The sequence below is a fragment of the Argentina silus genome, assembly GCF_951799395.1.
Source record: "Argentina silus genome assembly, chromosome: 19".
NCBI lineage: Eukaryota > Metazoa > Chordata > Actinopteri > Argentiniformes > Argentinidae > Argentina > Argentina silus.
The window spans coordinates 5,573,211-5,586,353 of record NC_139673.1 but is presented as its reverse complement, the minus strand read 5'-3'; the positions used below and the strand labels follow the sequence as shown (position 1 = coordinate 5,586,353).

General features: G+C 43.9%; 2 protein-coding genes across 2 annotated transcripts; both read right to left on the bottom strand.

Moving 5' to 3' along the window:
* Positions 1-1,799: 1,799 nt before the first annotated feature.
* LOC310819543 (growth arrest-specific protein 1) lies at positions 1,800-2,555 on the bottom strand (the record flags this gene model as incomplete). The annotated part of the gene is made up of 1 exon (XM_083690845.1): positions 1,800-2,555. The coding sequence occupies one exon, from the start codon at positions 2,553-2,555 to the stop codon at positions 1,800-1,802; it is 756 nt and encodes a 251-aa protein (XP_083546971.1).
* A 3,390-nt stretch (positions 2,556-5,945) lies between these two features.
* cplx3b (complexin 3b) lies at positions 5,946-10,452 on the bottom strand (the record flags this gene model as incomplete). The annotated part of the gene is made up of 3 exons (XM_083691000.1): positions 5,946-6,170; positions 6,434-6,521; positions 10,286-10,452. The coding sequence occupies 3 exons, from the start codon at positions 10,450-10,452 to the stop codon at positions 5,946-5,948; spliced, it is 480 nt and encodes a 159-aa protein (XP_083547126.1).
* Between the last annotated feature and the right edge of the window lie 2,691 nt (positions 10,453-13,143).

Sequence of the window (13,143 nt, the reverse complement as noted above, 5' to 3'; positions counted from 1 at the left end):
CAAGACATAGCCTGTGACTTTCCAACATGGTTACAATAGCCTGTTTTATAGGTCTATTTAATTCAGCTGAGGAAACATTCCTTCTTTACGTCAAATAAACAATTGGGCAACTGACTCATAATCCTTTAATTACATACTTTCATTCCCATATATAAGTCTGTTCTTTCTTGCTGTTCCAACATTGGTTGAGAGCTACTGCCATCAGGTTGTAGAGGAGTATCAACAGCAAGGTCACAATCACAATGGACATTATTGGCTTAAGTCAACAACCGATTCTCACACTATCTTACTGCATTTATTATATAACATATAAATGTAACACATATAGATTCCTTATTTTCTAATTTCATAATTTAACATACAGCAACATAATGATTACATTCCCTATGTACCAACATCTACCTGATGATAGGGTCAAATCAAAAATTACATCGACATTCATAGCAAAGATTAGTGAGAAAAAAAACCTTCAAGTGACATATTGTAAGGACATGAACACATATGAGCAAGTAGCTTACTTGAATGATAATAATTGAACTTCAACATAAGCTTTCCCTTTTCAATAAAGGCTTAGCTGTTTCGTGTCCGGAAATTCATAATAAATTATATGGAAACAATTCACATGAAGTTGCCCCCTAAACCTATGTAGTAAAAGTGTAATTACAGTAGCCACAACATTGTATTCACATGTTACATAGTCACTAGTTAATTAGCATATGCAGTGGAGCAGTTTGTGTTATTACATAGTTCTTAGTCCACTTTTGTAATAACAAACTGCTCAACTCCATTACTATGCTATAATAAGTAACTACCCAATATACAATGTGCACTGATCTATATATATGTCATATATAGATAATTGACTCTGTCACATCATGTTATAACAATGTTGTTACTAGTGTCATTACAGAGTTACTACACAGCGGCAACTTGATGTAATGTATGACCAATTATATTAATCAACAAGCTAAAGAACTGCAGCGCAAGGTAAACTGACTAATATATTCCAGCTTCTTCGTGAGAATTAGCAGTGGATCTTCTTCTTTTGTCCATCTACGTCTATCACATTCATGTTGTGGAGATCGGTCCATTAGCTAACTTCTGCCTTTAGCACCGTGCACTACTCCATAACGAGAGGGGGGGTCTCCAAAAGGGTGAGAGAGAGAGGGGGGGGGGGGTATTGCCAGGAGAGTTTCAATAAAACAATCCAGAATGGGGGATGGGTCATAGGGGGGCTGCTGGAGGGGCACTTCAGTTAATTTAACTACTTGATCCCAAACCCTTGTCTGTCCTCTTGGCGGTTCCCCGCAAATATTTGAAGTGTGATGGCTACAACAATGCTGAGGCCCCTCTAATAGAGAGGAAGGCAAACAGAGACTGGACTGGTCCAATGTTTATCTTAAGTCTTAATAAAGCCACACTCCAAAGACCATTGAGACTAAACCAAACAAACAGGACCAGAAAGGGAACACGGGTGTAATGCCCAATGAGGAGTTATGTCACAGAAAAAGGAGTCAAGTTTCCTCCATTTAAAGGACCATTACACTCCATTTGATGATGAGTTTTCTTTTGACCTTGAATATTCCATAAGTAGTTCACAGATTGAATACATTGAAGCTGTGTGTGTGTGGCATCAACACAAAGACTATATCAAAAATAAAAAATAAAATTCCTATTTGCAGTACCCTAGAGATGTGTAGAAGCAACAAGCCTTCCCGCTACACCAAACCCACGTGTTCATGATTTGACCCTGTCCCTACCAGTGAGCTGTCTGAGAGTAGCAGCACAGTCACCACAACTCAATACAATATCCTTGCAAGAGTGTAGTACAATAACACTATATAGCTGGAGAGCTGCAGGGAACCAGAGGACGAATTAGGGTCTGGATACTCCTCTCTATCAGTTTTCGGATCATAGTCTTCATCCTCATATATATCATCCGTATCTGCGTGGTCTGATGTCACACTGTGGTCTCCAATCGCGCAAAGTTTGCTCATGTTCTCCTTGACCACCTCGCAGAACGGCCTCTCCACCCCGTCGCACACGCATCGGTTTAGAAGCATGCCACTTGGGATGAAGAGCATCTGTTGGATGGTGGTTTTGCAAATTGAGGAACACTTCCTGCCGTTGAAGAGTTGTCCACAGTAGGACAGGTAGGCCGTCAATGAGGAGTGGCAGCTGGCGTCCTCCTCACAGCGCTGACGGGCTTCTGTGCATCCGATCCCAGCCGCATCACCAGGATGCCGTCGTGGGAGGCACGGCTCAATCGATCGCTTCGCGTTCCTACACTCAACGTCCTGGCCACAGTCGCAGGTCTCCAGGTCAGGACCATTGATGGTCTGATTAAGTCGTATCAATGCGCTGATACAGTGGCTGGGGCATTGCCTCCTGGTCCCTCGGATATTTCCTTCACAAGCGGCTAAATACTGGCTGTATGCAAGCTCGCAGTCAGGCTCGTCGTGGCATTTGAGTAGGGCTTGCCAGCATATTAACTGGGCATCTAGCGCCACCAGCACCCACGAGAAAAGCGCCAGAGCGCTGCACCAACTTTTCATGTTTGGAGGAAGCTTTAGTTCGGTGATGCGCACCTTTTCCTCCAGTTAGGGCAGGGCATTAACTGTAACATGAATTTGAAGCTAGTGGTAACTAATAAACACATTTGGCACAATGCTTTATGAACAAACTAACATAAATGTTATTACAACAAACCTACAAAAGCTATAGCCTAAAATGAGCTTTGACAGTTTTGGATCAATGGTGAAGTCCGTTACAGAGTGAATGTATCCAGCCCGTTCTGGAACGGATGAGTAGCCTAACAATGTTGCAATCTTTGCATTGCTAGTTCGCTGCTCCAAAGTAACACTTTTCTCGGAAAAACTGTCACAGTTCCATGTAAGTCATGTCAGTGAAGAACAGAACACATATGCCACCACATGTCCAACTTCTGTCCAGAGTTCAGACACATTCTATCCAAAGTTCATGTCCTCGACTTTGTCGCGAGTTGGCTTGAACTCATCTTCTTGCTCTTGTTTTCAGAATATGTTAAACTTCTGAGCAATAAAACGTTCATCTACGCCTTGTTCCGTTATCCACACTGTTTTGGTCGAATTCATCACGGCTTCTCCTCTCTGTCGCATTTCCTCCCGCTATGTGTCTTTGTCCCCCTCTTGCAGATACGCTTCACGCTTCGTTAAGCATTTCCCCACAACACCCCTCCTTCTGCTGAGAAAGAAAGGAAAGTTTTTCCTTCCCCCTCTCCCATTTACAATCCTGGTCAACGATTGGTCGTCATTGAGGAGTCAGCCGTGGGACTCATTTCTATAGCAACGTAGTTTTTGGCAATCTGCACGTCATATACAGGATAAATAAAATGTTTATAAAATTTATGAAACTCGCGACCTGTGTGGTCCTCCCCGACTCCCTCTCCTCCTCTCCTCCTTCCATTACAAAACACGTCGATGTACGGGGAGGTAGAGGGGGCCCAGAACAGCCAACAGAACGCATTCCATTGCTAGAAGCTCACATCTGCAACCCACTGCTCAATTTTAAGTGCAGAAAAACAAATCTGTTCCTTTTTAGCGATAAACCGAGGAGGAAAACCTCTATGCAAACCGTCGCACTGTGAGGGTTTCACTTTAAGTTCTTACTAATTGTCGCTCTGCTCCCCTCTCCCTCTCCCTCTTCATTCTGGTGAGGTTTTAAGCCCTGATTGATAGGAGAGAATGGAAGAGAATAGTATTTTCTGGCCCGTTTCACCTCAATTGTGTCAGATTGGCCATGCAGTGGCCCAGTGTCTTTCTCGGCTGAAGATTGTTCACGCCCTGAAGCCTATCAATAGAGAAGGGTTTCAGCATCAATATATTTTACAGCCCACCCCTTTCACACCGCACTTGAAAACTACCAATAGCTCAGGCTTCGCTGCTATTGAAATGGTAACTAACTTGATTTGGAAGGGGGAAAAAAGCGATGGAAAAGCCGTAGAGACACCCGGGCTGTCTAGCATTTTTACAAAGCAGTTTCAGCCGCCTCCCCCCCTGGAAAAACTGTGCCCACTTTTGCAGTTTGCACAGTGCCATTGTGCCAGATGGCTGCAGGACCCACCACAGAAGACTTCTCTGAAATATGTGGTTGCTCGTAGGGAATGATAGCAATGTTCATATTACTACCAATATGCCTCTCACAGTCATAACAATCAATCATAATAATCATTGCCATAATTACAATTATTAACATTCTTGGGCTGTAATTATAACATATCATCATAGTGATATAATGTAATCAAAGTAAGTAGGCTTACATTATTAAATGATCGTCATAATGATCATAATAATAAACCTTGATATGATTGTTTGCTGATTGGGACGTACTTCAGTTTGAAAGGAGTTCACAGGCAACATGTAATACAAACACTGATCCATGGCAACTAACCAAAAAGGTTTGCGAGCGACAAGTCTAACGTTAAAGGTGTGCCCTATAACTGTTCCTCTATCTCACTCTGCATTCCATGTCATTCATTATTTTTTAATCACAGACATTCTTGTGACATACAGTAGCTATTTCTGTCTCCACCTGGTGTCCAGCCGCTGCAGATTAGCGTTTAGTGTTGCAAGGAACCTCCCTCTCCAAAGGACCGGCCTACCCGGACAACAGACATAGAAACATGAGGCATCCATCATAAAAATCTGTTTATTATAGTTTCAACTGTCAGTCCAGAATCAATGAGGTCCATACAGCGCTGAACAACAATGATGATGTAAACGAATGAACGAGTGGACAAGAAAAAAACAACATAACAGCCTTTTTCAGAAATATCATTAAGTCACGATCACCCCGATTTCTTTTCCAAAGGGTGATTGAAAGAGGCTGCTGTTGCCTGAAAGTCTCATTGCTGGTCACACACTCTGATTCATATAGATATGGTGAGCAGGCTCTTTAAGACTATTCATTTGTTTATCTTGTTTCATTTAACCAACATGGCAGCACGTAGTAGCTAGCTATCCTATAAATAAGCTACTAAATGCTGGTCTACCATCGTCTCTTTAAAATGAATACACAAATGGACTATTCGTACAAGATCACAAGACATGAACCACTGTATTGAATAAAAGTGTATATTACTGTTATACAAATAAGGTTGACATCCTCCCCTCTCCTGTTTTCACCTGCAACTTTCCTTAGTTAAGTGAGAAAATAACAATTCAGACAAACAATACGAAGTATTATTACTCATAGGATAGTGTGGTCTTGAACACTCATACCGCACTTTCAGCCAAAGGATGACGTTTTTTCAAAGACAGCACTTGACATATAGCGGCTAAACGACACCAAACCACCAACACAAAAAACAGCACCACCGAAATGTAGAGGTCCAGGGGTCGGAGGGCAATACGAGGACAGGTCAAAGGTCAGACGTGTTGGCTTGGCTGGAAGGAGCATGGACGAAGGCCTGATGTAGGTTACCATAGTAACAGGCAAACAGCAAATACATTTACATGTACACCTGCGATACAACAGAAACGTTGATGTTTATGGTTCAAAAATATAATTATTCTAGGTCGTCTCACACATGATATCACTACTGGATGTATTTTTGTTCCATTGTCTAAATGGTGTTGGTCGTAGTGATTGTATGGAGGACTTTGGCATAAGACGATAAAGCATGTAAACTGTCTCTGTACCTTCCACAGCTTTAGGCAGTGTTTGATTCCTTCGCTGGAAGATGTAGTGGGTGTGTTTATAATGTGTGTGTGTGTGTGTGTGTGTGTGGTATCTATATTGGCAGTAACCGTATCCTGCTGCACAAGGTTATAGCTCATTATATCATGATGTCATAGATCATGTAGAGGTACAGAGAGAGAGAAAGAGAGAGAGAGAGAGAGAGAAAGAAAGAGTGTGTAAGGAATGAAGAGAAAGAGAGAGAGAAAGCAGGAATACACTTTTCCAAATTACATGACATTGCACTTCTCAGCGGACTGTTTGAGGTCTTCCAGCGTGGCCTGTGCTTTGTCTTTCAGCTGGTCTATATCCACATTCTGGATGTTAGTCAGCTGGCCCAGCACCGACTGTTTGGACTCCTCCTCCTGGTTGTCCTCGGCGATCATCTTGGCCAGCTCTGTGGGCAGCTCCACGTCATCCCCCGCCTGTTGAATCTGAGTCTCATCCAGCTCGTTCTGAGACACACACACACACACACACAGATAGAGAGAGAGAGAGAGAGGGTGGAGGGAAGAAGTGCAGAGAAGTAGGGGAGGGAGGGGAATGGGATGGTTCAGAATCAGGAAGAAAGGAGAGACAACTATCACACATTTTTGTTAGCTCCCTGATCTAAGAACTCCGAAAATGTAGGTTTGACACGTAACATGTACTTGAAATGTCATTGCTTAGAAAGGCTTGTCTCCCAAATGCCAAGTCAGTTGTGGGTGTAGTAGTGTACCTTTGGCAGCCTGTATTTGTCCCGAAAGTGACTTCTAACTGTTGCTCTCTCTGCTTTCTTCTGGGCAAAACTTGCGTCTCGTTCTTGCCTGGGGAAAAAGACAGAAGTTGTTGTCATAACAGAGGAAGTACTGGAGACGTTTCTGAACGCACGCACGCACACACACACAGTAGCTTGGTTGGATTATCTCAAAGCCCCAAGTTCAGGCTTCTTAGCAATCCATCAACTGTCCACCTCCGCAAATAGAGTGGATGATATCACTGTCTTAGCATTCTAAACAGTCTTAGCATTAGAAACAGTCTGAGCATTTGAAAGGATTAAAGTAATGTGATGATATGATTTTTTTTTTTTTTTTTTACGTAATTCATAACACCAAAATCATGCTCCCTGTGGATGCAGATTTCACCTTGCTCTCAGGCCTTCACAGAATCATATCAGCCACAGGTGTGTAGGTTACAAAGGCAAAGTCAACAGAAAAATATAGAGACCACCGTACTTGATATTCCACTTAAAATGAGGGTGTGACTTAAACAGACTTCAAAGAGCACAGGGTGCCCTGGCCAGACCCTCTGTGGAGCTCTGCTGTGACTCCGGAGTCAGTCGAGGCCAACAGAAGGTGCATGATGAACAGCAGCAATGCCTTGGGGGAGAGAGGGGACAGAGGAAGAGGAGGAGAGAGGGAGAGAGAGGGGGGGAGGAGGGAGGGAGGGAGAGGCTCTGCTCATGCTGTGAACCCCAGATGCAGCTTAATGCGGTCCACTGCTCCAACGAGGGATTTCAGTCGTCTGGGATGTGGAGCGGCACTGACTACCACTCACCTACTTCTACCACGGCAGCTGCCAGCCCAGAGAGCCTAGGATCTCCCCAATCTGACACACACGACACGATCACCCTACAACACACACATAGCATAAAGCACGCACACAGGCACACAGGATTACCCCACTCTGCTTCTCACTCACTCATTCTCTCTCACACACACACACACACGCACAGGATCGATCACCCCACTCAGCCCCCTGCCCTACACCATCAACATATATCTAAACACCATCACACACACACACAGTGGAAGGCTGGGTTTCATGGCTATAGATTTTCCAATACGGTACTGCAGGTACAGCATATGAGGGAGGCGCACAAGCAATGTAATGCCTCCAGCAGAGGGCAGACGAGAGACAGTTTGTTTTCTAAAACCCTGGAGGCCCGTGGCCCTCTCCAGTCAACTGTTAGAGACACAAATGTTCATATTTATTCCATGATGTTTGATTGTCCTTTATTCATATGAAACCACCAACGCTAATGTTATATGCACTTTTTTTTTTTTTTTTCTTTGAGTCACATTAACTGAGTAATTACAGTCAATTTACAAACCTGTGGCCTAACGTCGGCCCTGGAATATCAACTAAATGTGATTACTGTCAAGTACATGAACAGACCCCAATTATGATATGATGGAAATGACACCATATGCCAAAGCGGAGGGATCCTAAACGGAGGTGACACTGATTGCGTGACTAGAGCGATCATGTCAACAGTGGGGGACGATGACACACAAGCTAGTGACGATACTCTGCCCTGCGTCTGAATAGTTTGCTGCCTGTGTGTGTCTAGTTCCTCATCCTCTCTCTCCTCGTCTCCTCCTCAAAAAGGGGGTAGGAACATCGGATGTTATGTTGTCCCCCTAAGCGTTCTTGAGAAGGAAGCGAGGAGAGACGATTGGGACGCAGCAGGGTGCCCCGTTGTGCCCAATGACAAGGTCATATATCATACCTCCAAGGCAGGGGAGGCTGGTGGAGGTAAACATTGGAGGACGGGCTCATTGTAATGTATGGAACAGAATGAGGAATGGTATCAATTGATACCGTTTCCTCATTCCGTTCCACGCATTACAATGAGCCCGTCTTCCGATGTCTACCTCCACCGGCCTCCACCGATACAAGGATATTCATCATGGTATTTCCCTAAGCCTGTTTTCCGTATGCATTAACATGAGTATGTAAAACACCACCAAACGCCACGTAAGCCCCACGCCACTCTGAGAGAGCCAATGGGAGAGCTCCTGGCGGATGGCCTTGGGATGACGACGATGACAAGCCCTCCGTCTGCTTCTCTCAAGGGCATCACATGACCTGGGTTGTCATCGGGAGAGTTGCGCTGTTCCGAAAACAACCAATTCCAAGTGGGCTCCACTTAGAGTGTGCCTTACAGTAGGGCTGGCTGGGTGATCTATGATGGAGGTATATCCACACGGTAATAACTCACTCTGCCTGAAGGACGCTGTGAGACGGTGGGGAATTGAGGTTAAAGTGGTACTGTGGGGGGCTGACGCTATGAACCATGAGAGGATCAAACACATGCAGGCACGCACGGACACACGCACAGACACACACACACACACACACACACACACACACAGACACACAGACATTTACATTTGACATTTTTGGCATTTAGCAGATGCCTTTTCCAAAGTGACTTACTTAGACAAATGTATTTGTTGTAAGTAAATCATCTATCCATCAGTCATCAAAAAAAAAAAAAAAATTTGCTAGGACCAGGGGCCGTTGGCAGTCACAATGCTAGAAGAAGGAAGAATGACTTTTTTTTCTGTTTCTTTTCTTTTAAATTTTTTTTATTATTTTTTTATTTTATTAATTTATTTACAGTAGAGAAACTGTACAGGGGGGTAGTGGGGATGAAGATGTCTTTTGGAGGGACAGTTAAGATGTAGCCTGAAGTGAACAGACACACAGAGACACAGACACACACACAGCAGAGACACACAGACTCACAAAGACACAGGCACACACACAGACGCCTCTTGCGTCAGTGGCAAATGGCTGATGTTCAGGGGCTGAACGCCCTCAGGCTGGGGTCATTTCTTAGTAGTAATATGAATGGCTCATAAGGGCCATCATACCCAATCCAATCTCAATCCGTACACATTTGGTACAGGTGTAATGGAGGCGACACATATGACCCATATCCTCTATTGTACGGAGGTGGTCTGGGGAATATATTTTCAGATCCATTACTGTGTCTACAATCTGTTTAAACCCATGAGCACACATGAGTAATATGACCTCGTCGCAGTCGTTGAAAGTCTTTGAAATGATCACATATGACGTGGGCAGAGGACATGTTTAGCTTTAGGGTTTCTCTTTGTGAACAGGACATGAACAGGGACACACTGTACAGCAGTCAGATCTCCCACATTATGCTTCTACTGTGTCTATTGTCTATTTTAATAGAATGTTGATAAAAACGACCTTGTGACTGTTTGTGTCACTCGTTATGTGGCGCCGTAGGCTCCACGGAGACGGGCATGGGACATCACCAGTGACGTGAAATAAATAAATGGTAGGCTATCAAAACACCGGTTACTACCTCTAAACATTTCTAGCTACATTTACAGTAATAACCTATGAATTGAAAGCTTTTATGTTCTACTATTAATTTGATGATATCAAGTAGACTAAACAATTCGCACAGGAAATTGAATGAGTTGTGCGGCATAATTGTGCGTGAAGATTCATGAGATAATTTACACCTTGACAGCCTACCCGTATTACTCAAATGAGAAACGGTCCTATATAATTCGCGGAACCGAATAGCAAGCTCCCTTAGCGCGTGTAGCAGCTGTGTGGGGAGCGCACGCCGTGGAATGCACTGATGCGTAAAATAGTGCATGGCGCACAGGGGGCTTGTAAAGGCACGCGCTCAGCCTGTTTACATCTATCAGATTAACACAGCCATGTATCAGTTGAGGAATACCTCCCTCACCCCCCTTTATTCATTAAGACCCAGCACATACTCAAAAATCGATAGATAAACTTGATTTGATCTTACTTTTCCTCCTCGCACTGTTGTTGATATTGTTCGAATTCTTCCTGGGTCATTCCTTTCGCCTCGGCTTCCGTTTTCGTTCCTCCGTCTCCTTCTGCCTTCTCCTCTCCCAGACCCCCGGTCAGGTTCTTCAGCTGCCCCCCTACCATGTGTTTCACCATGAAAGCCATCGTTCTGCCTCTGTGAGTCCACTAACTGTCCGGGTCAGAAGTTGATGCTTTAATGCGCTCTTGATGCGCTCCTGCTAAGAGCAGAATAATACAAGATATCCAGCAATGTTTCTCAAAATTTATAGATTAAAGTGTTCAACTGGTTCAATTGAACAATAAAGTCAGTGAAACCATCAAAATATTAGACTTCCGACCTTCCGTTCTCTTCCCGCTGTGATTGCAGGAAATCTAGTTTCAGCACGGATGCCAACGGACAGCTCCGCGTGGAGGGGGAGGTTAGTGAGAAAGAACGAGGCTGCACAAATATGTGAGTCAACAAGTTTGACTCTCAACTACCAATCCAGTTTTTCCTTACGCAACCTCCACTCCCGCTGCCCAATCCCAACGACCGCTGGATTAAGCGTGCGCTTGCATGATGCGCTTGGGCTGCACACATGGGATCCAGTGATTCGCCGTCTGATTATAACTCACTATTGAGTCAGACAGGCGCTCCTCACACTCACAACGGTCTCCGTCAGGGACAGCACACGTGACGAGTCAGAGAACGTCTCCTAGCTGTTTTGTTTTTTGCTGCCCGTGTGTATCTGACGTCACTGCGCGTTTCAGAATGAATTGACAGCAAAAGGTTCTTCAAACGCACTAATTCAGAATAATGTAGTCTTATGTAGTAGCCTGCATTGCAATTATCAATCACTTATCAAGCTTTCTGTGTTGTATGTTAGACAATAAGGATAGGCATGGCCTACTATCTTTTTTTTTCTTCTTAAATTAAAAAAAGAATAATGTCCAGTTTATTCAATGTGGATGCTGCTGCCGCTGAGAATAAACACGAGTTGTAGATGGGGCGGGGGCGGGCAGTTGTCTGCTGCTCAGAGAGAGAGAGAAAGAGAGCGAGCTCCCGCGGGCGAGCTGGTGTGTAATTGCATTTACGCACAGACCGCGCGTCTTTCAACAGCGCCCTGCGCATCCGCCCTCCTTCACTTACATCTGTTTGCCTTTTCATTAACACAGCGTCTCACTTAACACCACTCCTTCATAACACTAACGAGTGTGCGGTTTTGATGTCAGTGCACAACGCAGGAGGCCTATAGTGATAGTTTATGTTTACTGTAACCTTTATTCCCCCGAGGAAGTTCATCCAAAGGTTAAAGCACTTTGGTCTTAAGGGAGACCTGGCCAGGAAGGCAGAAAGAGCTCAAACAAACAAATAATTACAATACAAACAAATAAAAGACAACAGAAGCCTACAAGGAAAGGTTCGGAGGCATAACCCACAGAAAAAGAAACAAGAAAGAGAAGAGAAAGAGAGGCCTCTGTCAGTATAGAATAGCTCAATTAAAGATCTGAATGGGATCCATATCAGGGGAGGCTGGTCGAGGTGGAAAATCGGAGGACAGGCTCATTGTAATGCATGGAAAGGAATGAGGAATGGTATCAAATTGTGTTTGAATTTGAGACAATTTAAACAGTTTGATACTGTTCCTCATTCCATTCCCTGCATTACTGAGTCCATCCTCCGATGTCTACCTCCACCAGCCTCCACTGATCCAAATATAGGTCTTCATTATTTGGATGTAGGCCAGGGTGTATCTCCCCTCCCCCCTTCCTTCTGAAATCCAAGAAAAAATGAATAACTTTCCCAGATATGAGGAGCATAACATAAGTCAACAACTTTTGCATCGTGATGTGCACAGCGGGGCTGACACCAAGCTTGGCCTACTTTCCTGTGGATTAGGAAGAGACAGATCATGTCTCAATGCCCTTTGTCACAGGCTTAACAGGGACCCACCTGGATAGTTTCAAATCCTCTTCCAAACTTCAAAGCCCTCCACTACATCAAGTAAATTGAATTATAACTTTCTGAATAAGAACGATCAAAATGTAATCTGTGTAAAATTGAAAAACAATTGCGCCCCGAGGTGATGATTCTTATTCAATCATCATAAGTATTCCATCTTATTTGATCCCTATGCCTCTCCAATGCGACCTGCTCTCAACCCAGGTCTCACACACACACACACACACACACACCAACACCGACACACTCCTCTGATAAAGGCCTCTCTCTCACACAAGGATGTCTCTGACAGAGGCCTCTCTCTCTCTCTCTCACAAGGATGTCTCTGACAGAGGCCTCTCTCTCTCTCTCCCTCACAAGGATGTCTCTGACAGAGGCCTCTCTCTCTCTCTCCCTCACAAGGATGTCTCTGACAGAGGCCTCTCTCTCACTCCGACTACTGCACTGGGGCAAGTATTCTAAAAATCAGAAGAGGTGTCCATTTTTAGTTGTTGTTACAATTTCAGAGTTTATGCCAATTTCACACATACAGTGCCCTAGAAAGTCTGAACCCCTTCAACATGTTCACCTTCTAAAAATGTCCAATCATTTATATAAAATGAAAAACAGAGTAGATCTGTTTGCAAAAGTCTATACCTACCTTGCTGTGGCTTACCTAAAATTAGCAAAAAAGTATTCAACAAGTTTCTCAATAAGTTGAATTGAGTCTATTAAAGGCAATGATAACAGTTCAAACTCATTTTTGAATGTATAACCTTGTCTTGGCAGATTCCCTCATTTGAATAGGAATTGTAATGGCAACACATTTATTTGTACTATTTTGCTGAAGTCTTGTATGAAATGTATTGACCTTGTTGTGACCCAATGTACTTGTTATTTTCCATTAAGTGACT